This window comes from Cupressus sempervirens, chromosome 3 (genome assembly GCF_028749045.1).
Source record: "Cupressus sempervirens isolate cs-2001-9-10 chromosome 3, ASM2874904v1, whole genome shotgun sequence".
Classification (NCBI taxonomy): domain Eukaryota; kingdom Viridiplantae; phylum Streptophyta; class Pinopsida; order Cupressales; family Cupressaceae; genus Cupressus; species Cupressus sempervirens.
In genome coordinates this window covers 1,000,383,375-1,000,397,644 of record NC_143120.1, presented here as the reverse complement: position 1 = coordinate 1,000,397,644, position 14,270 = coordinate 1,000,383,375, and the positions used below count along the sequence as shown (strand labels likewise).

At 37.2% G+C, this 14,270-nt stretch overlaps 1 protein-coding gene across 1 annotated transcript in view; it reads left to right on the top strand.

Annotated features, from left to right (window-relative positions):
* The window catches only part of LOC149570115 (Rubisco methyltransferase family protein), a 222,807-nt gene that overhangs the window by 44,211 nt on the left and 164,326 nt on the right, over window positions 1–14,270 (top strand). Inside the window, exons 4-5 of the mRNA XM_089822778.1 lie at window positions 122–179; window positions 2,378–2,431. Of these exons, the coding sequence (XP_089678904.1) occupies window positions 122–179; window positions 2,378–2,431 (112 nt within the window). The remainder of the gene's footprint in view (window positions 1–121; window positions 180–2,377; window positions 2,432–14,270) is intronic.

Sequence of the window (14,270 nt, the reverse complement as noted above, 5' to 3'; positions counted from 1 at the left end):
AATTCAATGATTAATGTTTCTTTTAAATTTTGATTTGTTAAATATGCTTACTATTGTAGAATAGTTTGTTCGGAAAGTGTGTCAATGGGAACCGATCATCACAGTAGAAAAGTTGTTGCAGGCACTGGGATTTGCAAACCAGGATATTTTCCAAGTATCCTGACTTATTTCCACAAAAGGTAAAACTTTATTTTGACATCATCCAATTCAAAGGATAATCTCAAAACACAGACTATATTTGTCATTTACATTGAGTTTTCAGGTTCATCTTTCCACATTCGCTATCATCAAAGGTGATGGTATGGATGCAGTTATGTAAATAAATTAATCATTCAACTTTTCTTGTATCAACCTTGCTTCCCTGAATGGATACATATCACATCTTATTGCTTGACTGGAGATTGTTTCCAAACTGTTGTGCTATAGTAGTATTAAGCATGCAGACACTGCATATGTTCTTCTTAACATTTAACATGCTTGAAATGATCTGTAGCAAGCTCATGATGCAATGCTCGGATGCTCATGGTCATAACAAGTTCAAGCCTATCCATGATTAGGAGCCCAAGACTATTGCAATTTTTTGGTGGAAATTCTGAAGGGATCAATTAATGGATAATCTCAAAACTCAGACTATGTTTTTGTTACATTGAATTTTCAGGTTCATCTTTCCACATTAGCTATCATCAAAGGCGATAATATGGATGCAGTTATGTAAATATATTAATCATTCAACTTTCCTTGTATCAACCTTGCTGCCCTGAATGGATATATATCACATTTTATTGCTTGACTGGAGACTGTTTCCAATCTGCTGTGCTATAGTTGTACTAAGCAATCAGCCACTGCATATATTCTTCTTAACATTTAACATGCTTGAAACGATCTGTAGCAAGCTCATGATGCAATGCTAGGATGCTCATGGTCATAACAAGTTAAGCCTATCCATGGTTGGAGCCTGAGACTTTTGCAATTTTTTGGTGGAAATTCTAAAGGGATCAAATAATTGGTCACCATCTGTTTATTAGTGGTAAATTTGATGTGAGTTTAAAGTTCAAACCTATGGATGAGGGTGTGTTAAATCTTGATAAGTGTTCAAAGAGTACAGATATATGGGTGGTCGTTTATTGTGTATGGGACCCAAGCATGAAAGGCTGAATTTTCATACTTAGTATACTGTTTTGAAATCGAGCCGTTCAAATAACATAAAACAGTCAACTATAATATTGCCATTAATGATGCTAACTATTCAAATGCATGGTTTGGTGATTGATGATGAAGATGACAAAATATGCGGAGTACTCAACTGAATACCCAAGAGCCTATGCATGGATGCCATCTGTTGAATGGTGTGATTTCCAGCTTCCAAGGGTGTCATTTGGAAATTAAATAAATAAACTCTTTGAAAGAGCAAAAAGCATGAGAGAGGAATGCCAATGTAGGTCACATCTTGTGACTAATGATCAATGGACACGACTAGTGGCCTTTGATTGAGGATCATGACTGGGGACTGCTAATTGATGATGAGACTGGAAAATGATGGTTATTGTGCCTTAGTTTGTTTATACCAAAAGACATCAATAAAGCATCATTTAGAAAATTTGAATTTCAAATGATTGTGTGCCACTATGATGGATTCATAAATAAAATAAAATGAGAGTATAGAGTTGAAATGAAATTTATTTTCAACTCTATTGCCATGATAGACATTACATTGGACTTAAGTTGTGCACATAAACATAATTATCGATAATTCTGTAACACCAAAAGTAGATGGTGACGAGTTTGTCTATCTTTCAAGTTCTGTCTATCTCTTAGGTGTAGGGTAATGCAGGTGGCATAAAGAGTACTTGGATATGTTTTCTGTAGAATTAAGCATCAGGTTCTCTGAGTTTAATTATGCAGCTAAATTATAGTTTATTCTAATTTAGTTAGTATATCTAAAAAGTATCAACAAAGGTTGCCCTCGAATGTAACTTCACATTTGTAAACAAGTGAGCTCATTTCAAGTAAGGGATTCATCAAGCTATATCATTCACTTTCTATTCATTGCAATTTACATTATATTACTTGTTCTGTTGTTATACCGTTTTCTATACTTTCTGAAGTAAGATGTAAGCACGCACACAGCAGAGTGCATGCTATCACTATCAATTATAGAAGAAATGTGTATATATATTCTGCTTCCCAACTCATTAAAAAAATTCATTTTGTTGCAATTTGTTAACAACTTAAGCTCTTTTCTTTTAGAATAAACCAGAATTTTTTATTTACAGAAATAGAATCAAGTGAATGCAAGTATAACACCTTTCACATTTTTTGTGGCATTGACATTAATTCTATATGTAATTGTTAAAACAACTTTTCAATTTTATTTCAGGTGTTTAACTTGGAGACATTAAAATGGGCATTTGGTATCCTTTTCTCTCGTTTGGTGAGTTAGACTTATTTCTGCAATCAAATTTTCATCAAAAGTTGCTTGATCAAATGGCACACATGATAAATTTTTTCAATTAAATAATAGATTTTGTAGTGTAAAGCAAGTCAAAGTGCTTAGTGACAACTTTGAGGTCAAGATAGAAGTCTTTTGAGGTGTAATCTCATAATAGATTTTGAACCAATTCCATTGATTTGTTTAGTCCATAAAGCTTGGCTCAAAGCTCGCTTTCAACTCAGATGCATTCTTATCAATGATACTCCTTTGCATACTTGCATATCATAGTAGAGGATTCCTAGTACTGATTAGCTATTCTATCATGGGTTTCCTTTTAGAATCATTGGGGTTGAGTTCTATAGATAGATTTTTGTCTATATTCTTTGCACTGAACACAAAGTAGATTTACCACATCTGTTTTGTGGCATAAATGAATCATGACTCTATTGGGATTATAGATGGAGTAATTGAGATGGGGGGGGGGGGGGGGGTGAATGTGAATCAGTTACTACAAAAATAATTTCACAGATCCCTTAGATGTCTTAAATAATTAGTTATTGCTAATACTCGGTAAACAAAAATGCTGTAACTCGGTAAATTGACTTGTTACTAATCTTCAAGGATTCATGCATGCAAAAGTAAATAAAATGAACACGAGAGACACCAGATTTAACATGGAAACCCAATATGGGAAAAACCACCAAGTAACTAGCTACCAATTTTCACTCTTCTGAAGTGAGCCCTGTTAGGAGCCAACCCTGTTAAAGGTTACAATACACACTATTAGGTGTGACCTTGTTAGAGGATTTAATCACCCTGTTAGAAGTGGCCTTGCTAGAGGTTTTTAGAACAATTCAACTGAATTGTCACCTTGTTAGAGGATTTACAAAATGGCTGTTAAACCAACTCTGTTAAGAGATTTGAAATCACTGCTATAATGATTAGAAAGTAACAATGAATTGACCTGAATAAGATGCAACTGAATTTGCTGATTATAGATCTCTATTCTGCACTATTAGATCCTTTTTCGATCAAATATATTTTTTCTGCTCCTCAATAATCTTTGATCATCCTTCAAAATTCGCTTTCACAATAATCAATCTTCCTTCTCATTCATATTACATCAAATCCATCACTTACACTTAGAATTTGCAACTTGACTTCTCATATATACCATTCAGATTATCAAGTCGGCTCATTCATAAGTTACATTTACCAATAAATCATACATCAGTCGGCTACAGATATTACTTTAAACAAATAAACATTATTTCATAAATCAATGAAATCCTTCATTGGCCGACCCTGCTCGGTAACTACTGCTTCCAGAAATAATTTCTTGAGTTAATTGTCTTGACTCGGTTAACATTGCAACATTTGCGAAATCCTTTGGCTGTCGAGTTAACTCGGTAAGAACTAAATTCCTTCGCTGTCCATGAGCTCAGTAAGAACTGTTTCTGCCATATTTCCCTTTGATGACTGAGTGAGCTCGGTAACAACTGAATTTTTTTGTTTAACCTTGAGATCTCGGTAACAACTGTTTCCTCAAGGTACAGAGTGAGAACGCTCGGTAGACACTGTAAACCTTCTTTATTAACCTTCTGAGCTCGGTAGGCTCTGTCTTTTGCCTTGTTGACCATCTGAGCTCGGTAGACTCTGTCTGATGACTAATATGACATTTGTGTAACATTAAAGACAACACACAATTGAACAATTGTATCCAACAATCTCCCTCTTTGGCATTGATGGCAACACAACATGTCATAGCAGAATGAAATTTGAAGACAGGTCTTTACTGACAAAATACTTCACCCTCTTCCTCAAATATAGTAATCTCCCTCTTTCATAATAATCTCTCCCTCTTACACAAACTCTTATTATTTTTGCAAATTTCAGTAGGATATGACAGTATACTCTCCCTCTTTGACAACACATGCCAAAGACAACACAAATCAAATGAATAGCATTGTACTTGATGTACTGATTCATATGCAATGTCTTCATTACTTTGCTGCATCAACTGATCTTCAATTTTGTTTGTGTTGATGCATCACTAAAACTGTATTTTAGTAAGCTTCAAATAGGGGAATGACCCCTAACTTACCTCTTAGATACAAGAATGCATCCTTAGGTAAAGGCTTTGTGAATATGTTAGCAATTTATTCTTTTGTATGGACATATTCCAATCTGATTTCCTTTTCTTGTACCAATTCTCTAATAAAGTGATACTTTATAGCAATATGCTTGGTCTTTGAATGCATCACTGGATTCTTGGATATGTTAATTGCACTTATGTTGTCACAAAACATAACAACAGGTTCTTTGATTTCTTGCTTCATACCTTCCAATAATTGTTTGAACCACACAATGTTTGAGCAGTTTGCTGCTGCTACAACATATTCAGCCTCTGCTGTAGATTGGGATGTACAATTCTGTTTTTTACTTGTCAAAGAAACCAACCTCTTTCCAAGAAAGAAAGCTCCTCCACTTGTACTCTTTCTGTCATCAACATTCCCTACCCAATCTGCATCAGTGAACACTTTTAAATCCAGATTTCCTCCAAGTTTATATCATAATCCATAATCTTCAGTTCCTTTTAAGTATCTCATGATCCTTTTGATTGCCATCATGTGATTTTTTTTTGGTTTTGTTGAGAATCTTGCTACAATTCCTACTACAAGAGAAATGTCTGGTCTTGTGTGCACTACATATTGTAACTTTCCAATCATAGATCTATACAATGTCTGATCCACTCCCTTTGATTTATCATCTTTGGTAAGTTTCAATCCAGTTACATAGGAGTTCCAACTGGTTTGCAGTCTTCCATACCAAATTTTTTCAATATCTCCTTGATGTATTTAGATTGAGTGATGTAGATACCATTCTTACTCTGATGAATTTGAAGACCAACAAAGAATTTGATTTCTCCAAACATTGACATTTCAAATTTTTTGCTCATTTGTTTTGAAAATTCTTTGCAAAGATCATCATTTCTTGTGAACAAGGTATCATCAACAAATATTTTTGTCAAAACAATCTTATTATCTGGTCCTTTTATGTACAAACTACTGTTGTCATTAGTTCTTTGAGAACCAATCTGAATAAGATAGTTATGCAGTCTTTCATACCATGCTCTAGGTGCTTGTTTCAGACCATACAATGCTTTATGCAATTTGCAGACTATGTCCTTGTTTAGATCAACAAAACCTTCAGGTTGTTCAATGTAAACCTCTTCATCTAATATGCCATTGAGAAATGCTGACTTGACATCCATCTGATAAACTTTGAATCCTTTGTATGCAACATATGCAAGTAAGGTTTTGACACCTTCCAATCTTGCAATAGGAGCAAAAGTTTCTCCATAGTCTACACCTTCTTCTTGAGAGTATACTTTGCATACCAGTCTAGCTTTGTTCTTTGACACCTTACCATCTTCATTTATCTTGTTTCTGAATACCCACTTAGTTCCAATCACATTCTTGTCTTTAGGTCTAGGTACAAGAGTCCATGTTTTGATTTTCTCTATCTGTTCTATTTCTTCATTCATAGCTTCAATCCAACTTTCATTGTCTAATGCATCTTTGACATTTCTAGGTTCAAAATCAGCAAGTAAACAAGTGCTTTTCAACTTACTTCTTGTCATTGGTCCTTCTGATTTATTTCCAATGATTTGATCTGGTGCATGATGCTTCTTGACATACTTGGCTAACACAGGCTCCTTGTCTTTTAAGTGACTTGCATTGTTATCCTTCTGTGCTTCAACTTGTGGTTCTGATTTTGGTTGCTCGAGCTCAGTAGGTGTTGATTCGGTAGCTTCTGTTTGCAACTCGGGTTCTTGCAACTCGGTAGGTATTAGCTTGGTTTGAACTTCCTACGACTTGGTTACTAAAGACTCAGGAGTTGAAGATTCCTGATTGACAGGTGTATTTGGCATTGTATTAGGTTCAATGTAAACAAATTTCCTGTAATCTTCAGGTTCTCTTTTGCTTTCTTCTTCAGTTCTTTCTGCAAACTCATCAACTTTCACATGTGCACTTTCTATGACTTTGTGAGTAGATAAATTCAAACCTCTATATGCTTTGCTTTTGCAAGAGTATCCCAAAAATATTCCTTCATCACCTTTTACATCAAATTTACCTTTTCTAGATTCTTTCAAAATGTAATATTTGCTTCCAAATACTTTTAGGTAACTTACATTGGGTTTGTAGCCATACCATAACTCATAGGGGGTTTTGAATGAGTCATTTTTCAACTGTACTCAGTTCAAGGTATGATTTGCAGTGCTAATAGCATCCTTCCAGTATTTGATAGCAATGCTTTTCTCAATCATTAAAGTTTTTGCACAGTCCATGATAGATCTGTTCCTTCTTTTTGCTATTCCATTTTGTTCAGGAGTTGCAGGTGCTAAAACTTGTCTTTTGATTCCCCTTTCAATGCAAAAGTTATTGAACTCATGTGAAATGAATTCACCACCTTTGTCAGACCTTAAGCATTTCAATCTTTTACGTGTTTTCTTTTCTACTCTGGCCAAATACCATTTGAACTTTTCAAATACCTTTGATTTCTCTCTTAGGTACATGACAGTCATCATTCTTGAATAATCATCAACAAAAAGAATGAATATTTTTTCACCAGTATAACTTTCAATGCCAATGGGTCCACACAAATCAGTATGCACAATTTCTAGTATTTCTTCAGACTGATAATTCTTGCTTTTAAAGCCAGTCTTTCCCATTTTGCCAATTTGACAATTCTTGCATAAACCAACCTCAGGTTTCTTTATGTTAGGAATGCCTCTTACTTTCCTAAATTTACTTATTTTTACCAAATTGTCAAAGTTTACATGACATAACCTCCTATGCCATAACCAACTTTCTTCAACTTGAGCAATAAAACATGAACATTCACCAAGTTCAAGATAAAACAAGTTACCTTTTGTTTGAGTGCCTGATCCAATCAGCTTACCTTTGCCATCCAGTAGTCTTGCTTTTCCATGCATGAATTCTACTTTAAATCCATTATTGAGTAGCTGTGCCACACTTAACAGATTGTGCTTTAGTCCTTCTACCCAATATACATTATCACATACAAGTTCCTTGGTCAGTGAGATTCTTCCTTTTCCTTTTATACAATAAAGTTCATTGTTACCAAATCTTACACTGCCACCATCATAGTCTTCAAAATGTTCAAACTTAGTTTTATCACCAGTCATGTGATGAGAACAACTACTATCTATAATCCATGTATCATTTCTATTCATATGAGAAATGAGTGCCATTTCTTCATCATTATCAGACTCATCTTTTACAACAATGTCAACAATTTCATCTTTTTCTTCATCATCAGAATCATTAGAATCTTTAGCCATGAAACATGTTTTCCTACCTTTATCCTTGAATGATTTGAAGTCTTTCTTAACATTGCACTTGTGACCTTTCTTCTCATCCTTGTTCTGCTTATTTGGGCACCTAACAGCAATATGTCCAATTTTTTCACAAGAAAAACAGATTAGAAGAACTTTACCTTTGTATTTCCCTTTGCCTCTTGAATATTTCCTTGCTAGCAGAGCTTCAACCACCTCAACATCACTCTCTGAACTCTGTTCTGATTCTTCATCACTATCTGATTGAGGATCCTTTATCTTCTTGCCTTTTTCTTTGAGTGAAAGCTTGGCTTCAAATGCTGATTCAATGTTCTTGGCAACTGGAACATAATTATCATAGTTGTTTAGCTCAAATGCAGTCAATCTTCCAACTATAGCCTCTAAATTTATCTTATGATTTGCTTCACATCTTCTTTCTTGAATTGCATAGACTCTGATTGCATAAATAGGAAGTAGAGTTCTAAAAACTTTACTTATAACTGTCTCCTCCTTGATATCTCGTCCAGATGCTTTGATTGCACTAACACATGCTTTAACTCTTTCAACATATTTTGCAATATTTTCATCCTCTCTCATCTTCATTTGATCAAATCGTCCTCTCAAACTTTCTGCTTTGGCTCTTCTTACATTATCATCTCCTCCATAGATTTCTTTTAGCTTGTTCCACACTTCAAAGGCAGCTTTGCAATCCTTGATGTCATCAAATTCTTCATAACTTAGAGCAGATGCTATATCTATCATCATGTTGTTGTGAGTCTTTTTTTCAGCAATATCATTGATAGAGAATATACCAGCAGGCTCTGCATATTTTTCATCAAGGTACTTTAGTCTTGAATCACCAATAGAAGCCAGATGAAGTCTCATCAATCCCTGCCATGTTGAGAAGTTGTTCCTATTAAGTCTTGGAATTTCTCTCTTGTAAGACATCCTGATCTTTAGCTTAGATTCTTGAAATCTTTTTCAGAAAGCATCAAGAGCTCTGATACCAATTGTTGGGATTATAGATGGAGTAACTGAGAGGGGGGGGGGGATGAATCAGTTACTACAAAAATAATTTCACAAATCCCTTAGATGTCTTAAATAATTGGTTACTGCTGATACTCGGTAAACAAAAATGCTATAACTCGGTAAATTAACTTGTTACTAATCTTTAAGGATTCATGCATGCAAAAGTAAAAATGAACATGAGAGACACCAGATTTAACGTGAAAATCCAATATGGGAAAAACCACCAGGTAACTAGCGACCAGTTTTCACTCTTCTGAAGTGAGCCCTGTTAGGAGCCAACCTTGTTAAAAGTTACAATACACACTGTTAGGTGTGACCCTGTTAGAGGATTTAATCACCCTGTTAGAAGTCGCCTTGCTAGAGGTCTTTAGAACAATTCAACTGAACTATAACCTTGTTAGAGGATTTACAAAATGGTTGTTAAACCAACTTTATTAAGAGATTTGAAATCACTGCTACAATGATTAGAAAGTAACAATGAATTGATCTGAATAGGATGCAACTGAATTTGTTGATTACAGATCTCTATTCTGCACTATTAGATCCTTTTTCCATCAAATATATCTTTGCTGCTCCTCAATGATCTTTGATCATCCTTCAAAATTCACTTTCACAATAATCAGTCTTCCTTCTCATTTATATTACATCAAATCCATCACTTACACTTAGAATTCGCAACTTGACTTCTCATATATACCATTCAGATTATCAAGTCGGCTCATTCATAAGTTACATTTACCAATAAATCATACATTAGTTGGCTATAGATATTACTTTAAACAAATAAACTTTATTTCACAAATCAATGAAATCCTTCATTGGCCGACCCTGCTTGGTAACTACTGCTTCCAGAAATAATTTCCTGAGCTAACCATCTTGACTCGGTTAACATTGCAACATCTGCAAAATCCTTTGGTTGCCGAGTTAACTCGGTAAGAACTAAATTCTTTCGCTGTCCATGAGAGCTCGGTAAGAACTATTTCTGCCATATTTCCCTTTGATGATTGAGTGAGCTCGGTAACAACTGAATTTCTTTGTTTAAGCTTGAAAGCTCGGTAACAACTGTCTGCTCAAGGTATAGATTGAGAATGCTCCTTAGACACTGTAAACCTTCTTTACTAACCTTCTGAGCTCGGTAGGCTCTATCTTTTGCCTTGCTGACCATCTGAGCTCGGTAGACTCTATCTGATGACTAATATGACATTTGTGTAACATCGAAGACAACACACAATTGAACAATTGTATCAAATAGACTCTCCTTATCATTTACGGTTTTACCATATATTTACATGTATATATCACCTCACATTGCATTCAAATTGTAAAATTCGTTCTAGCCAAAATAAGTGTCTTTTGACAAGTTAAACCTTTTGTTTCTGTTTGTGTTTGCAATATGTTGGATTTTTTCCTAGGCTTGTTATGGCTGGGTATGGCTGTAGACATCGTGGGTGGATATTTTGGAACCAATAATTTGTTCAAATCTAGTCGCAAAATAGGTAGACCGACTACATCATATGAGACAATGTCTCTCTTACATTTAAGGGAAGAGTCCCCCTTTTGACCGTTCCGTGGATCAACTCAAGTTAAGCAAGAAGTTGAGAGATTTTGTAAGGGGTGTTACCAATATTCTTTGCTCTTATCTTTCAGGAAAGAAGTCACTTACCCGCGGAGCGAGTAATGGGCAAGATGAAATCTCTAACTACACTTGTATCTAATTGTTGGAAATGGTGATACTAATAAACCAACACCAACTCAAATGCTGACTGAAAGCGTAACGATTTGGCTCTAAGTTATGTTTTAATCTGTTCTGTAAGAATAACCTCTACCATTGGGGTGCAAAGACTTTCAGAAGTAGGAAATTCTAACTATTTTTGTGAATTGAGATGGTAGTCAAAGCTTCTATAGTCTATGTATTACCACAGTCACTCCTAGTCAAAAGCTTCTGCTCTGATTACTTCTTAACTTTTTATGCTCTATTATTTGAAAATACAATAATTGTTACTTAATTTTAACACGTTAAAATTCAGTTCTAAGAATTCAAATTTTATTTGCTGAAAACGCTTTTTCCTTACCGTACGGGTAAAATAAATGAACGCATACAGACAATGAACATGAATAGCAAAATTCCTTAGATTATTTGCATATGTCAGAACATGACATTATGCTTCTTAAGATCAAATGATAGAAGATCAATTACAATGATCTCGGACGGGATATAAATACTATCCGCCGAACCTTCCCGAAGGAGTCCATCGGCCACAAACATTATGTCCACTACAAACTATTTACTCGTCGGCTACAGAATATAGAAACATTGATGACATTCATCCCGTCGACTATAGAAACACTGACGACAATCATCCCGTCAGCTACAGAAACACCGACGACAATCACTCCATCGGCTACGGAAACACCGACGACAATCCAGTCGGCTGACACCATCCCCCACAAAAAGAAAAGTCGTCTCTTGACGACTAACAAAATATTTGAGACAAATTAACAAACAAAATACATTAACAGAGTGACTACAACAAGAAAAATCTACTTCTGTCACATCAATTCCACATTCATCTTGTTACATCTGCAGCCTCTGCTAACACAATAGTGTCTCCTCAAGCTGACCTTGATGGCCACTTGTGCTGCTTTCTCTGCTTCCAACACTGGTTCCACTGAGCTAAGTGTTGTTGTACTGTCTTTTGGATGACCCACTCCTCCCGAGCTCTCCATGCATCCACCAAGATAGCCTCTCGGCCAACACCTACTCCCAGTGCCTCTGGTACACAGACACTCCATGCCTGCAGTAGCTTCAAGTCTTCTCTACTGGTCACACTTCATGACTGATATCTGCAATGACTGGGGGTGCCCCCTGCGAGGTCTGCCCCTGGCCATGAACCCAATGATATTCTGTTTGTCCGTCTCAAATCAAAACCCATGACTTGCAAATGCAGTATCGGCAACAGGCTCTTAAATCAGCTCTTGTCAAATACAATTAGTTTGTAGCACTTAATTTTATTCTTGCCGAAAAAGAGGCTTCTGTGCATGCCAAATTAAGACGCTGTGCTCAAGACTGGTGGAAAACGGCAGAACAATTTTCGGAGAAGGAAAAATTTCCACGACCTGGTATACACGCAGCGGGAAAGAACGCGCGGGTTGTCTTCGCCCAAACGTAGATCTTGTGGAGCTTCTTCAAGCTACGGAAACCCCTCAAAGACGACACTTGAATTGGTTTACACATGGAACAAACAAATGCCGTGGTTAATGAGAGGATGCCGCGAGAATACAGTGTTACATCTACGGAAGAGTCCTTGACATCCAGAAGAAATCATTGACGGAGACCTTGCGGACACACCAGCGTGGAAAAAAAAAAAGACCTTGCGGAATAGCTTCCGCGGATCCGTCCTCCAATTTCGCCCAAGCTGAGCAACGCTAGGTGATGCTAAGCTGAATTGGCACTGCTGTTGCCCTTCCCATGGAATCGAATACCAGCTTGCGGATGCTGATTACTACGGACTCGCTTTGCTTAGATTGCCTTTTCATGTGCTTTGTATCCTTGGAAGGAAGTGGTATCACCCGCTGGAAAACTATTCGCCATTGCAACAGGTGAATTGGAAGTTACCGTGGCAGATAAAAATGGACAGGTGCTCGCGGAGAACCTCCCGTGGAACATCTTCCGCGGACAGGTGCTCGCGGCACTTTTTTTTTTTTTTTTTTTCAAATTTTTTTTTTTTTCAAAAATAAAACAAATAAATAGCACCTCAATTTTGCCTCTAAGCGTCGCCATTCTGCAATGACGAGGGAGTCAGCTGGCCATTCTACGACAGCAACGGAGTCTTCCTGGCACCGTATATTTTCAATTCACATCAGTTCATTGCATGAGGTACCTCTTGCCCATCCAACATCCCCAGCTTTATCTCTCCCTCGCCGACCTCCCGAATCTGATATGGTCCAACCCATCTAGCCTTAAACTTTCCCGGTTTGATTTCATTCCGACCGTCGTACTTGAGTACCAACAGCCCCGGCTGAAACCTGTTGAGTTTGTCATGCCACGCCTTATGTCTATTCTGTGTCCCCTCCGTCACCCACTGTGCCTGTGGTCGTCGCGCATCTAGCTTATTTCCTTGTTGTTGCACCCTTCAAGTAATTTTATAGTGTGATGCATTCTTTTTTTCCTGTGTGGTCCGTTCGTTGTGTACAAGATGATGGAATTTTTCTTTCTCTTGGGTTTGTATTGTATGTCCTTCCCTTCTTCGGCCGTAACCTCCTTTGCTTCATCCGCTTCTCTGTATTCCTTCGGACATTTATTTTCCTCTGTTTTCTCACCTTCATCGACCCTTAACATATTACAAATCAGAAAGAGTTCGTAGTCTTCTATTTGCCAGTGGTGAAGGCCATTCACTGAGTCTAGGTCGTCATCATTCGATCCTCCTCCTAGTGTCAATACTCCTTCATCCGGTTCCATTCTCCTCTTTACTTCATCGTCACTTTCGCCTTCACCTTCTGAATCTGACGATACTACCTCCTCACCTACCATTTGTGTGTGCAGGTCAATTATGAATCTTTTGCCTCCGTGCTCCATTGATAGGGTGTTACATTTTTAATCATGTTTTACTTTTGCTTGCAACAACCAATTATGTCCCATAATAGCATCATATCCTTTTCTTTTCAATGGAATGACCACTAAATCCAATAAAAATGGCTGCGTTCCAATAGTTACCAGTTGTGCCCTTAAGGTTTCCAATGGTTTGATCTCGTGCTGATCTGCAATGAGCAACTGGAATGTAGGTGGCCATAACATCGGCTTTCCCAACTTCTTCCAGGTATCCTTCGGTAACACATTCACATCGGACCCTCCGTCGACAATTGTGTCTATCAGAACATTTTCCAAAATTCCCATCTCGACGACCGTCGGATGCCGTCTGGATGTGAGGGCTAGCAACATTGGGTCTTCTCCACTGGTGGCAATTTCCTTCCCTCTGCTTGGTTCTTCTGGTAACTTGGCAGTTGGCGCAATATTTGTGATTGCCGATTGGAGCTGAGGCATTGTGAGCAATAGATTGCCAATTTTGACAGGTACCTACATTTGTAAAATCTGTCGTACGATGTTTTGTTCCGCAGCATTCCTTGCCGAGGTGCCGGTGGTGTCTTTCAGTTGCGAGGTCTCCGCTTGCGATGCCTTTTCAATCTCTGCCCCTGCTTCTCCAAATTTTCTCTTTTCTTTTGCCAGATCCGGGTACTCTTTTGCTTGCCTCTGCGTAATTGCCAGAACCTCTTCTTCATCCATCCAGACGGTGATCAGATTCACTCCAGACTTCGGCCACTTGGCATCTTCATGATCGCCAGGTTCACACCATCTGCATAATAATTTTGGTGTGTTCGCCATTGTATAGTCCCATGCAAAATGACCCCACAAATTACATGCTTGGCATTGAACAATCGGCCGTCCATTTG